Here is a 15,317-nt window from a genome sequence, read left to right as displayed (position 1 = left end):
AGGTTATTCAGATCCCCTGGAACTGAAGTGGATGGTTGTGAGCCTCCATGTGGGTGATGGAAACCAAACCCAGGTCCTCTGTGATAGCAAATGCCCTTAACCACTTAGCCTTTTTCCAGCCTCAGTTGACTTCTTTTAGATTAATTGTAAATGTAAAATGTATGCAGTAAAATGTATATGACATGTTACTTAACATGGAATGGGGCTTGCTATGTTCCCACATCTGGTCTCAAATTCTTGAATTCAAGCTATCTTTTCTGTTTTAACTTCCTCTGTATGTTCAGTCTCCACGCCTGTGTTCAGTTAGCTACAGCAGTACATTAATTTGCACTGTTTGTACAACAGAACTTTTCATTTTTCCCAAATGAAACTGCTCATTAACCTTTTCCTCTTTCTATGAATTTGAGTGCTCTAATACGTACTTTTGAGGGGTAGTCTCTACTGGGATTAAAGGCATGTACCATCAAGCCTAGCTTCCCCCCCCTCCCATTTAAAAAAATCTTTGTATTGTGTGTATGGTGTGTGTGTGTGTGTGTGTGTGTACACACATGGGTGTATGAATGCCACAGCATTGCATATGCATGTGGAGGCCAGGACGACTTGTGGGAGTCTGTTCTCTCCTACCCTGTGGATCCTAGGGTTTGAAATCAGGTCTCCCAGGGTTATCAACAACTGGTTGCAGCCAGGCATGGTGGCGCACACCTGTAATCGCTGAGTTCAAGGCCAGCCTGGTGTGCAGAGTCTAGGACAGCCAAGGCTACACAGAGAGACAAAATAACAACCGAAAAAAACTGGTGGCCTCTGAGCTATACCAGCTGCTCCCAGTTTCACCCTTTTGCATGTGGATATCTTGTTTCCTGGCAGTAGTCAATGAAAAGGTTGCCTTTCTCCTATTGAATGGTCTTGTTACAGCATTGGAAAATTATTTCACCATGTACGCTATGTTGGATTTCATTTATCTCTGTCTTTTACTAATAACTCTCGATTTTAAAAGTTGTTACAGTATTAAAGAAATACAAAACTCAGCTGCATGGTGGTGAAAAGCTTGTTAGCTGGGCATGGTAGCACAAGCCTGTAGTCTCATCACTTTAGAGGCAGAGGTAATAGAATCAAGAATTCAAGGCCAACTTCTACAACATAGGAATTGAGGCCAGCCTAGGCTACACCACACCCTGCACCAAAAAATAAAGAACAAACAACAAAAATACAATGGAAAAGATTGTAACCTGAATAAGCAAGATGCTATATTTCTCCATTAACCTGATCTTTTATTCATGCAAAAACACACCTCATACCTCAAAAAGAATAAGAGATAGATTGTTCTGGAGCCAGATATGAGTAGCAGTGGTCTGGGAACATGGATTCAGGCCACCCCCAGTACCCTGTTCCATTGAGGAGGTGGTTTATGTGAGATTTTATTCATTATAGAACAAAGAAAGACATTTACCAAATTTGTTGTGTTGCTCAGGACCACGTGTTCCAACAAAAAGGTGGTGGTGGTGGGGTTACAGGTATCAAAGCTATTTGACATTCTTTAGCTTTTGGAATGGTGGAAACTAGTAGTTTACCAAAAGTACAACTTAAAGGGTTTGATAGCCACAGGGATGTTAGGTCAGATAGACATTAGGGTGAGCAATGAATAGCTTTAAAAAGGACAAACAACAACAACAAAAAAAAAAAACCAACAACAAAACCAAGGCAATTTGGCTCTGGTCTTTAGCTTTTTAACTTCCATAGTCACAAAGTTCTGGCATTTGGCCTCGTAGAATCTTTGACACAAGTGTGACTACCCCTCCAGCTTCAGCACATACTTTAAAGTTTGTATTTAAAATATGCTATCTGATGTGATAGCTCTTTAGTATGCCACTGTCTTATATTGATAATGGAAATGTAAATTGGAATTAATTTTCTGGAGCAGAATCCAATATTTTCTGTAAAGCTTTAGAAGTTATGGAGCCAGAAATTATATTCATAGTCCATTGTAAGAAAATAGTTATGGGGCCACCAAGCTCCAGTGGATAGTTTCAAACCTGTGGTCACTAAACAAAATGAAAAGATGAATATAGAGGGAAAAATGACTGTGGTAGGAGGTGAGAATTAGGTGAAGAGAGTACCTAATATGTGATTTATGAAACTGTCAAAGGACAAGGTAAGTCAATAAGATTGTCATAAATATAAGTAAAACTTCAAACATAGGAGAATGTATCTTAATTTTGTATATAATACTTCAGAATTAAGAGACCGGAGCAAGATGTGGTAATAGACACCTGTAATACCAGCATTTAGGAGACTGAAGCAGAAGGACTGAATTTGAGGCCAACCTGGGCTACATTGTGAGTTTTAGGGCCAGCCTAAAACTTGGATACATGGTGAGACTGCCTCAAAAAGTCAAAACAAAAGTTAGAAACTATGATGTCCATAAGCCTACAGTGTGGCTAGGGATATAACTCAGTGGACTCGTGCTTAGCATGCTGGACTTGGGGGGGGTGGAGTGTCACATGGCAGAACTAAAAATGAAGTCAAAAGAAGGCCCTACAGTAAATGTAGAGACATAACATCAGCACAGAATGTTTCACTTTATACATTTTCTGGGTGGTGTTTTTATGCATTATGGAAATTTTTGCATATTTAAAGATACACCACTATTATGGCAAAAACAAGAGGCATTTTAAAACTGAAAACGAGATGAAGCTAGAAAGCATATTTATGACCCATGACAGGATCAGTATCGAAAATAATCTGGAGACATCATGGATTGAATCCAGTGAACTGTAATCAGGGTGGATGAAGAAGTGTAGATGGACGGATGACGAGTAGGCCAGATTTCTGAACTTGAAGCAGCTGTAACCAGTGTGCAGCATATATGTCTTGGGGCGCAGAGCAGCACAGGCTCCAGACTTTGGACTTTAATTTACTCTGGTGACTTCCTGAGGTGGAACAGCCAGCTGTTCTCTTCCCGCTCAGATTCTTGTCAGCCTGCTTCGTCCTCACTGCTTAGTCTTAGGTCTAATCACCTCTCAAGTTCTCCCACCTCCACACCTTTCCATTTGAGAACTTGTCCCTTAGCCTCAGGGATGAGACTCAGTTGCTGACCCCCCCCCCCCAGCCTGCCCCTGCCCCTTTACAATATAATCACATTGCTCAAATTTAGAATTTTGTTTTAATCAATTAAAAAACAAGATTTCTCTGTGTAGCCCTGGCTGTCCTGGAACTCCCTCTGTAGACCGGAGAGACCTCAAACTCAAAGGTCTGCCTGCCTCTGCCTCCCAGTTGCTGGGATTACACTCACAAATCACCACTACCAGCTAGATTTAAAATTGTATGTATTTCATGAGTTGAGACATTTAAATCAGATCAAGATTTCTTGTGTTATGTGCAAATTTAAAATAATGCATGCTGTTTTCTTTTTTTTAAAAAAATTCCTAGTGCCCTAGGATGTTCAGCTTTCATAGTCAGTAGCTATCTTTTCATTTCTGTAGTGCACTACCAGCACTTGTGGTTGGTTTGCTTTTAGAGGGATGGGTGGGGTCTTCTGTAAGTGGCTGAGGATGAGCTTGAACTCCTAATCTTTTGTCAACACCTCAACTGTTGGGATGACAGGCTTACAAACCGAGTCCATCTTATGGTGGTGCTAGGATCAAACCCAGAGCTGTGTGCAGGCTAGGCACACATTTTACTTAAACTGACACAGCATTGCAATGTTGTGAATGTCACACGGCACTATTGCAGGAAAACTCTTTCCAGAAGCAGTGACTTTAGAATAGGAGGTAGATGTGGTGAACTCTCTGGAGGAAGGCCAAATGGCCACCGTGATGCAGTGACTGCAAATGCTTCTGAGGAAGAGGCAGAATTTGGCATAATAAAAGGCATATGTAAACAGTAGTAGAGTTGGGTATTCTGAGGAGGTATAAAGAACAGTGATAAAGCATGGGCTTTGGGGCCAGGTGACTAGGTTAGATCATCTGTTCAACATTTACACAGCAGATAATTTAAGGTAGAAAATATGCCATATTTTTAAAAATGAGCTAAAGGTCATAGATGTAGATCAGTGGAGGATGGAAGTGCCAAGTCTTTTTAATCAGCTGTAGGGGCAGTATGTAGTGCAATTTATAAAGTTCTTATCTACCCTGCGTGAAGCTCTGAGTTTGTTCCCTGCCCAGTAGCACACAAAACAGTCCTGTGATTCCATAATCCCACCTTCCCAGAAAGTGGAAGGAAGCAAGTGGATCAGAAATCCAGAGTCATCCTGCCTAAATGGGAAGCTTGAGACTGGCTAGAGACCTTATCATTATAGCTATGACTATGAATTATTCCTCCTCCTCCTCCTCTTCTTCTTCTGTAGCTTATATGGAAAGTGTGAGTTGGGTGCAAATATACAAGAGTTGTGGTTTTAATTAGCTGCTTCCTCTTTCTAAGCAGGCAGCTGCTAGTTAGGCTAGAATGCTTGAAGCTCTAGGTTCAACTCCACACCTTCCCCAACCCCTTCCAGGGCCTAGCATGCTTAAATATGCTTAAACTTAGGGGCCATAAGAGCCTACTGTGTATCTAAACTATATGTTGTATCTAGCTTATTGCTTCTAGGCTCTGAACTTGTACATCAAGTTACTATACTAGATGTTGGCAAGTTGTAGCAGGCATCTGTTTATCCAAACGTGGAAAGGTATAGTAAAAATAATAGACAACAGAAAAATTTCCGCTCCAATTAATTTTAACTATAAGCCAGTTTTATTTAAATCAGGACTGTTCAACAAAAATACTGTGTTAATTATTCATGATTTGAATTCTGGAGTGTACGAATAAATTACGATCTACATTAAAAGCCACAAAAATGTTTTATGATAAATAAGGCAGTGTGCTAATGCTCGTAGCCTTTTCATGATAAACTATAGGGACCTGGAAAGACGGCTCACTGCTTAAGAGTACTTGCTGCTCTTGTACAGACCTGGGTTTACTTCCTTGTACCCACATGGTGATGCACAAGCACTGGTAACTCCAGTCCTCGGGGATCTGAAGCCCTTTTCTTACTTCCAAGGGTACTGAGCATGTACATACGTGATGTACACCCACACATCCAGGCAACACACACACACACACACACACACACACAGGATTCTAAGACAGCTTTGGCTGTCCTGGAATGCACTATGTAGATCAGGCCAGCCCTGAAATCAGAGTTCTACCTGTCTTGCCTCCTGAGCTCTGAGATTATGTGCCACCATGCCTGGTTCCAAAAAAAAAAATTTTTTTTTTTTTTTAAAGATAAGCTGTTAAGTATATGTCCTTTCCTTTCTTCCTAATCCCAGCACAGATCATTTTTGTTTTGGGTTTCTACATTTTGAGATTCTCCAAATGATTTGTATTCTCTTCCTGGGGATGCTTTGTTCTTGTTTGCACCTTCCTTTTCTTGTTTTAAAATTTGCAGTTATTTTATGTGTAAGGGTGTTAGGTCTGCATACAAGTCTGTGGTACCTGTAAAGGTTAGAAGAAAGCATCATTAGATTCCTTGGGACTGGACTTACAGATGTCATGTGGGTACTGAGAATGAACATGGGTCCTCCAGAAGAGCAGCCAGTGCTGTGCTCTTAACCTACATGAGCAACCTCTCCAACCCTTTTTCACTTTTTTAACATTGCCCATTTAAAAAATACACACACACACACACACACACACACACACACACACACACACACACACACACACACACACACATACACACACACACATATGGTTATTGTTATTCTTACTTATGTGAATTGTAGGTCTATGCATGGGTACGTATATATGAGTGCCAGTGCCTGTGCAGGACTGAAGATGGTGCTGGGATTTTAATAAAGGCAGTTGGAAGCTGCTCAAGGGGTGAAGGATGCTGGGAGTTGAACCTCAGTCTTCAACAAGAGCAGTATGTACAGTTTGGTGTGTCAGCACATACCAGTCAGGAGGCAGAGGCAAGTGGATCTCTGTGAGTTTGAGGCCAGCCTTGTCTAGAGAGCTAGTTCCATGACAGCCAGGGCTATGTAACAGAGACTCTGTCTCAAAACAAACAACAAGCAAAGAGCAGGATGTACTCTTAGTGGGTGCTTAATGTCACTCAGCCATCTCTGTGGATTCATCATTACCCCTTGTTGACCAAAAAACATTGTCATGTGATTCATGACTATAATAGGGAGAAAGCCCTTAGGAAAGTGCCTATTCCATACTGCATGCCCAATAAATATAACTTTATGCTTTGCTTACATAAAATATGACCATCTTGAAATTATTCCCTCTTGATAGTTTCGCAAAATAAAATATAAAGAAGACAGAAAAATAGACCACAATCATATACCATTGCAGTCTAGCTGTGTTAGCATTTTTTAGTCCAGCTGTTTGTGGTGGTTTTGCCCTATGCATTGATTCTTTAATGTACAAATGTGTTGCAATTATAGAACACTTGAGAACTAGAGGGTATTTGGATCTGCAGAAGAGAACTGTTGTAGCAGCTCAGATGTGAGTTGCAGAGACTTGGAATAAGTCACTGGTTGTGGAGATGGTGGAGGGCTGGGTTATTTTCTGATCTAGAATCAACAAACTTTGGTGTGGTGTTTTCAAAATTATTTTTAGTTTGGGTTCCTAAAATGAGGCAATGGAAATAAAGGAAAAATTATATTTTCTAATGGAAAAGATGCTTGATTTTGTACATGTTGGGGTTTGAGACTCGAATAGGACATCCAGATGAAAATATAAAATAGCGATTTCAAATATGTAGCACAGGCTTGAGTAGTATTCTGGTAGTAATCTGCCTGAAACTTGAATTAAGTAGTATTCTGGTGGTAATCTGTCTGAAACTTGAATTAAAAGCAGCCTGTAAGAGTAGTTAAATAGTTAGATGTAGTGTTCTTTCAGACATGCATGTCTGGTGTCCTCATTTGTGGGATAAATGCCACTAGAGCCGGGCGTGGTGGCGCACACTTTTAATCCCAGAACTCAGGAGGCAGAGGCAGGCAGATCTCTGTGAGTTTGAGGCCAGCCTGGTCTACAGAGTGAGTCCAGGACAGCCAAGACTACACAGAGCAACCCTGTCTTGGAGGGGGGGAGGGTTGGGGAGGAGAGTTTACTAAAACAAAGAAGAAATTTCATTAATTTGATTTCTGTAGACTGCCACTGAATGTAAAAGGGTCCTATTTTGTCATTTATTACTTACCCTATTGCCAGCTTTGTTGACGTCTTTTAGAATGAAAAAGAAAAGAATGAGAAAACTTAAGTGCTTCTGATAGGATTTTTTATTTTTGTTTATATGTGTTACTTATGTTATTTAAATGAGTACAACTCATTCAGCCTAATCTGCATTTAAAAATGATAAAACTATGGGAGTTTAGTTTAGTGGTAGAGAATTTACTTACCAAGTACAAGACCCTTGGTTCAGTCTCCAGCAGCACCCAAATGAATAAAAAATAAAACAGTAAAGATTGCTTCAATGGTTCTTCAAATGCTAAGCATGATCCTAGTGGAGACTCCATTATTTAATTTGAACTAGCGATGGGGGGAATAAATATTTAGGAGCATAAAAATATAAATCAAGAGGCTGAGGAGATGCTTAGTATGTCCTACTCGTACAGAGAACCTGAGTTGGTTTGCAGCATTCACAGTGGATAGCTCACAGTAGATCCAGTGCCACCTTCTGGCCTCCTCAGTCACCTGCACTCATGTGTGCCCAAGTACACATAACTAAAGAAAAAAAAAAAAATGCCAAGCATGGTGGTACACACCCTTAATCCCAGTGCTCACAGGCAGAAGCAGGTGAATCTCTAAATTTGGAGCCAACCAAAGCTACATATCAAGACCTGTGTCAAAGTAAAGTGAAACAAATGTTTTTTAAAAGGAAGGAAGGATGGAAGGAAGAATCAGCACAATGCAAACAAATCCCAAGTCTTGGATAGTTGAAAGTGAGACTTGGGCTGTGGCCAGTAGCTTAGTTGGTAGAGTGCCTGTCTGACTTGCTTGATCTCCAGCACAGCAGCACCTGAATATGGAGGACACACCTGTAATCCTAGCACTCAAGTTCAAGGTCAGCTTGGGCTGCATGAGACCCTGTTTTGGCAGACGGTATATTTTGATTAAATGATACATTGCTTTTCTGAAAATACAGAACAACGCTTACTTAGTTGGGCATTCAAGTGCAAACTGACCATATCTTTCAGTATGCTGGACCTTTCTACTATAGGTAGCATGGTGATTTGTCACGTCATTAAAAGGTTTCTTTGTTTTATAATCGATAGTAAAGGTCTTGTATTGTTTTGTTTTCAGGTAGGCAGTCATGTATCCCAGGCTGACCTCAGACTGTGTAGTCAAAATTCACCTTTCACTTCTTGACCCTTGTGCTAGAACTTCCAAGCCCTGGCATTAGAGGTGTGCAGATCACCCTGCTCAAAAATGAGCCTTAATGTAAACATTAATACAAAATTTGGAATCCTGCACTGTTTATATATTTCTATGTAGTTCGTTTTTTTTTTTTTTTATTATTATTATTATTACATTTGTGTGGGGCAACTCTCCTTCCTTTTCTGTCTTCAGTTTAATGCTGTATTAATCAAAGTTGCTACTTGTAATCTACATGTATAGGGAGACCCAGCTCAGGATTGCTATGGCTTTACTCTATGATTTCTTCCCGTCAGAAGAACTGCTCTGCATTCCACTAACTCCAAAGGGATGACTCATGAGTTGGTGAATATAGAATCCTTTAAAACAAACCATTGCCTAAAAAGACAGTTTGTAAGCATTTGTTAGGAAAGAAGGAACAAATAGTACATTTGAGAGCAAAGAACCAATATGTTTCATTTTTATTTGTAAAGTGATTAAATGTGTTTGTTTTTTCAGACCTTATTGCAATATGCAAGCAACAAGAATGCGTCCGAGCACATTGTGTATCTTCTGGAGGTATACCGCCTTGCTATCCAGAGCTTTGCCAGCGCTCGTCCATTTTTAACTACTGAATGTGAAGATGTCCTCTTAGTACTCGGCAGACTAGTCCTGTAAGTTTCAGCGTGTAAATGACTTAAGAACTGAGCACTATACTATTTGCCTGGCTTCTCTTTCCAGTGCACTGTTGGTTCTGTAGAGCATCAGTTCCCTCTGTTCAGAGCGTGTGCCCTGAATTTCCAGGAGTTGAAGTCCACATGAAGCAAGCTCCAGCTAAACAAAAGCTGCAGCCGTCTTTAGTCTCTCTTCTTACTCATGCTTGCACTCCAAGTACAGTCCCATTTTCCTTCTCTTTCCCTTGGGTATAGATGTGTGTTAAACAGTTAATTGTGACCAAATGCCAGAGAAAACCAACTTTTGAGAGAAGGATTGTTTTGGCTCGGTTTCAGGGGTTTTAGTCAGTCACGAGGAGGAGGCCTGGCCCAGCAGACCTTTCCTCACCCTGAAGCAAGAAGCAGAGAGAAAATGCCCAAAGAATGGGCTTGCTCCCTTCCTGCTTTAATCTATCTGGACCTCAGGCTTTAGACAGTACTGCGTACCTCAGCTGGTCTCCTTTTTAGGTAATCATTTGTGGAAATGCCCTCACAGATGCACGTCTTAAAGGAATCTCAACCTAATCAAGTTGACAATCAGTTGTCATAGATTCAGGATCTGGAAACTGGTTATCTTTGAGAAATACCATATAATTTGGAGAAGATACTGTGAAACCTTGCAACTTGATTATATCATTTGAACTAAAAATAATTTTACTGGGCACAGTGGCACACGTCTGTAATCCCAGCACTCAGGAGGCAGAGGCAGACAGATCATGGTAATTTCGAGGCCAGCCTGGTCTACAAAGTGAGTCCAGGACAGCCAGGGCTACACACAGAGAAATCCTGTCAATAGAGGTTGATTGATTGATTGATTGATTGATAGATAGATAGATAGAATAAATACCAGTATAGTAATGCCACCGTAAGTGCACATAGTCATTTAGCTGTTTTACTATTAGGTTGCCTAATAGCAGACAAAATTGCATCATTAACATTGTTCGTTTTGTCAACAACTATGCAGGTGTAGGCTGGTGTCCTCTCATTTCTATCCTGCACTGAGTGAGATACATTCTGGGGTAATCTGTAACATGTCCAACCCACCTGCTTGTGCTCTGTTCACCACAGCTGAATGCCTGCATCATATTTTTGTGGAGATTAGCATTCCCACCCTACAAGGCCCACTCACAGCCTGCCACTTGATATCAGTCTCTAGGCAAAGTGATGTGCTATAAGGTGGAGAAGTGTTTCTAGATTGATGTTTTGAGTAGTTCTTTACTGACATTTTTTATGACTCTTTAAAATCTTTCCTGTTGCTTCTTCCTAGGTAGTGGTTAGGGTAGAAAGAAGAAATGTTTTTGCTTCATTTTTAGAAGTGAAGAAATCACTTTGCTGATCATTCTGCTTCCTCTACAAGTGATAGAAACTGATGTGGGTGACAGCCTTCTTGGTCACTATGTTCAGCTAAACTCCCACTGTCCTGATGTGGTTTGGGGATATAGGTATGGGCAACCCCTCTATACAAACTAACAGTACTTGGAAAATGACTCCTTTTCTGGAAGGCTTACATATTTCTAAAATGTTATGTAAATGTAAAGCATTACAGATTTTCTTCTGCTTTTTTTTAATACTTGAAAAACCAATATAACAATTTCAAGGAAAAAATGAGAGCACAGGTATGTAAAATAGTTTGAACAAGTATAAAAGTCCTGCACATTTCTTTCATGCTGTACTTACTGTAGTCTCCTTATATACTTACATGGTTATTTTGTATTCTAGGAGTTGTTTTGAGTTACTGCTTTCAGTGTCTGAAAGTGAACTGTCCTGTGAAGTCTGGGTACCATTCCTTCAGTCTCTACAGGTGAGTTCATTTTAATTCAAAGAAATTCTCTGCATGGTTACCCAAACTTAATTATTCTCAGCAAAGTAAACTTTGAAACTTAAAAAAAAAAAGCTATACAGGCAGAGTCAATGGCCAAACTCTGCCAAGACAGGGTAAGCATGTCCTCTCAATAGTTCCTGCCTCACAAATATGTCTGTCAGATAGATTGGGCCAGAAGGCTCAAGAAGATGCTCCAACATAATAGAGAGTTTTGGGTGACTATTCAGGTAGCAAACTGCCTCTGTCATCTTCTTATTTGGAAAGCTACTAACCTGCACTCCCGGCACACTCAGGTAATCAAGTTTATTCCTTCTCAAGTCTCTGATGGAGTTGAAGACCAGGTAGCTTAGTTTTACAACAAAGCTTGGTTGTTTAAGGGTTAAGATGTTTTTTAGGTCTAGATAATGTTTAAAGTTGATAATGACAAGATGTGATGGAGATTGGTTTACATTCAAGTTTTAGATGCACCAAGATAGGAAAGATGTTTTCTTCAAGGCTGTCAAATACAAATAGCCAAAACACTGATTGTTTCATGGTTCTTCTTGATGTAGGTAGTTTATTGTATGTATGTGTAATAAAATAAATGTATATGTAAAAAGTGTTTAATAATAGAAAAAAGAAAAAGGCAAGCTAATTACATATTTATATATTTGTGATTATTAAGGTAAAATATTCAGATTGTTCATGACACAGTTCCTTGACAATCAATATAAATCTCTAACCAGTCTAACTCTATCTAAGTCAGTCAAACGAGTTGTCATAGAGCCATTTCATACATTACACTCACAGGAGACCTTGGACTCTCGTTTCCTTTTTGGTTTTTCGAGACAGAGTTTCTCTGTGTAGCCCTGCCTCTCCTGGACTCACTTTGTAGACCAGGCTGGCCTCGAACTCACTGAGTTCCACCTGCCTCTGTCTCCCGAGCGCTGAGATTAAAGGTGTGAACCACCACTGCCCAGCCCAAGGGCTCTCTCACCTTTCTGAGTGGGTGAGCAAATGAGATATTGGCAAGTGTCCTGCCTGGCAACAGGTGTCAAATGATCTGTTAAGGGCAGAAACTTAAGAAGGTGTTTTAAAAATATACTTGGGAACCAGTAAAGCTCTTACCTGCCTTGCAAGCATGAGGCCCTGAGTTTGGATCCCCAGAACCCATGTAAAAAGCCAGAGGTGGTACCACAGGCCTGTAATCCCAGGGGTGATAAGATGGGAGGTATCTCTAGAGGAGATCCCTAGAGCTCATGGCTACCTAGCCTAGACTACTTGGCAAAGCTCCAGGGCTCTTGAAAAAAGATAGTTGGTAAAACACCCAAGGAACAACACCAGTGTAGACCTAAGTGTGCACAACACCTGCATATACATACACTCACATACATCAAGTAATAGCAATCATTTAATTACTGATGGCTAATTAATTAAGGGTCATTGCTCTGTACTTTTAAATATTTTACATTATTTAATCAAGTAAACCTTGTAATGTGGAAATTATTTGAATCCCCTTTTACAAGGAGGCACATATAGGAAAGTTAGTTTGCCCAAAGTAACGCCCACCATCAGATTCAGAATCCTTTATTAAAGATTCATCCAGGACACACATTTCACAGTAGCTTGGAATTGTTTCATATGGGCACAGGTAAAGTTTTGTATATTAAAAACACACTTCAGAGTACAGGAGTTTTTTCCTTTGGGGTATATACTACAAAATGAAATGATCGTAATGTTTTTCTCCTTGGGGAGAAGAGAATTCTTTGTCATATTCCCAGCCTATTTTAAATCCTTGTGATACCCTGATTTCTCACATACTCAAATGGCCATTAAAGTCACCTTCATGTATGGCATGTTGATTCCTGCTTTTGTTTGGGGTTTTTTTGTTTTTTGTTTTTGTTGTTGTTGTTGTTTGTTTTGTTTTGTTTTTGCTTTTTTTCAAGATGATCACACATTGTGGCTTACTGGAAACCCAAGACTGAGACTGTCCTTGAACTTACTATGTAGCCCAGGCATGCCTTGTGGCAATCCTAGCCTCCTGGGTGCTGGAATTACAGGCATGCAGTACCGTGCCCAGATGAGCACAAGTATTTTCTTAATGCTTTGAAGCCTTAATAATTTGGTCCTGGCATGTCGCATCTAGAAGGGCAAATAGTGCTGTTAGTATTTTTATTATATCCTCTCTAGACAGAATACTTTCATAAGCTTAGTGTTTGCCTGAGTAAAATAAGTGTCCCCTCCCCCAGCGTAAATTTTTAGTAGTTATCAAACATGGAGGATATATTTTTGAATCTATGTTCAGGAAAAAACATTGCAGATAAGTAAGAGGCTTCGCCCCTGTTAAAATCTGAAATATAAAAAACCAGTTTTTCTTATTTTATATGACAAATGGACAAAGCAGTACATGGCATTCTGGATACCTTTGGCACAACTTTTTTTTTTTTTTTTTTTTTAAGGACTTGCTATGTTTGTGTCCTGGGTCTTTTAATCGTCTTTTCTCGCCTCCAGGTGCTCTGATTTATAGGCATGCCACCATGCCTGTCTTTTTGGGTTTTATTTTGTTTCATGCTCCATCCCCACCCAGAATAAAAATTTGTATCAGTGAAGCCCTCAGATGGCACCAAGGAACTGTTGGCTGCTGTGCAGCCTCTCCATGCCTCTTCTCTGCATATTAGAAAACACATTGTGATCAAGTTTTTGTTCTTGTTTTCAGTGCTGGAGATTAAGCATGTGTGGCCTTGCTCATACTGTGTGAGCGCTCTTACCCTGACCTGTGTTTCCACCTGATTAGGTTTTTTTGTTGCTCATGGTGTTTAGTTGTACTTTGAGATATCTATATATGTTACCTGGGCTAGACTGGAACCTTGTAGCCCAGGCTGGCCTTGAACACACACAGCGCTCCTGTGCTAGCCATGCAGCTTGTTGTTTGGTTAGTTCATATTATGAGCATACAGCTTATCCTACATGTTGGTCTTCCTCTTTGATAACCACATGGGATTCTGCTCTGCATGTGACCGTTTAGTAATATGAAACTGAACAACTTAGGCCATTTCAGTGATTTCAAAGGGTGACAATTGTACTGTTTTAAAAAAAACAAAAAAAAACAAAAAACCCTATGCTGGCAGGATGGCTCAGTGTGTGAGGGTGCATTTTCTGCCAGGCCTGACATGAGTTCAAGCTTAAGAGTGTACTTGTTGGAAGGAGAGAATTAGCTACCACACATCTGCTGACCTGCACAAGCACTCTTTTACACTCACTGCCCCCCAAAATAAAGCATTTTAAATTAAAAGAAACATAAGTACAAAGTTTTTAAAGTACCTTTAGTGCAATTAATTAATCAAAAACCTACTGACAAGAAAAGTTGCTCTGAATGAAGTATATCCAGGGTTTAACAGATGAAAAATGAAAGTATATGATGTGGTGGTCCTGACCTTGGTTCTCGTTCCTTTGGAGGCTAGGATCATTTAATCCTACAGTCCTGGGGAACAGTGGGACCCTGTCAGATTTAGAGAGATGGGTGGGGAAAAGAAAGCAGTAAAACCGTTTATCATAGAAATGATAGTATTTTTTTTTTTTTCTTTCAAGCAGGGTTTCTCTTTGTAGCCCTGGCTGTCCTAGAACACCATCTGTAGACTAGGCTGGCCTCAAACTCAGAGATCTGCCTGCCTCTGCCTCCCAGGTGCACTACCATCAACTGGCTTAATATGTTCTATCTATGTGTTGTGATAGACATTGTAGATCCAGAGACCTAACAGGAAATTCTGGTTGTGAGCCTAACCTTTAACGGCTGAGCCATCTCTCCAGCCCCATAACAGGAAATTCTGAAATGTTCCTATAGATTTCTTGTCCTCGTTGCAAATTAAATATCTGTCCTATGTTCAGAAGAAAGCCTAAAGACCTGCCAAGCCGTTAAAGGAAATTTACTTGTTGAATAATACTAAAATGATATTGAATAATTACAAATTGAATATTGGTATTAATAAACTATTACTAGATGTCTCTTACATATTTTTTTTCAAGATAAGGTTTTATATAGCCCAGGCAGTCTACTGTTGAGCTGCATGGAGCTCCAGCTTTGACTTCCAACTATTTAAATTCTTGTTAATGTATTATTTAAATAAGAGGCAGCTTTATACAAAACATTTTAAGGTCTTGGTTATTAGTGGTTTTTTAAAAATATATAATTGCTGCTAGGTATGGTAGCACATACTTTTAATCTCAGCATTTGAGAAGCAAAGGCAGGCACGTCTGGAATTCTAGGCCAGCCAGGGCTACATAGTGAGACCCTATCTAGAAAGAAAGATGGATGGATGGATGGATGGATGGATATCCAAGTTGGGTGTGGCCAAAGGGGCACACATCCAGCAGTCAGTAACTAAAAGTAAAGAATATATTTTTAACTTAGTTGAAACTATCCCAATAGAAAAACACTAACATTTGAGGTTAATTTCTCTCCCTATTGAGTT

At 39.9% G+C, this 15,317-nt stretch overlaps 1 protein-coding gene across 1 annotated transcript in view; it reads left to right on the top strand.

The window, feature by feature from the left end:
• The window catches only part of Rlf (RLF zinc finger), a 63,316-nt gene that overhangs the window by 16,356 nt on the left and 31,643 nt on the right, over positions 1–15,317 (top strand). The window contains exons 2-3 of the mRNA XM_051172018.1: positions 8,854–9,008; positions 10,767–10,848. Coding sequence (XP_051027975.1) covers positions 8,854–9,008; positions 10,767–10,848 — 237 coding nt within the window. The remainder of the gene's footprint in view (positions 1–8,853; positions 9,009–10,766; positions 10,849–15,317) is intronic.

The sequence above is a fragment of the Acomys russatus genome, chromosome 29, assembly GCF_903995435.1.
Source record: "Acomys russatus chromosome 29, mAcoRus1.1, whole genome shotgun sequence".
NCBI classification, from domain to species: Eukaryota; Metazoa; Chordata; class Mammalia; order Rodentia; family Muridae; genus Acomys; species Acomys russatus.
The sequence above is the reverse complement of the archived record's forward strand: the minus strand, read 5'-3'. Positions and strand labels throughout refer to the sequence as shown.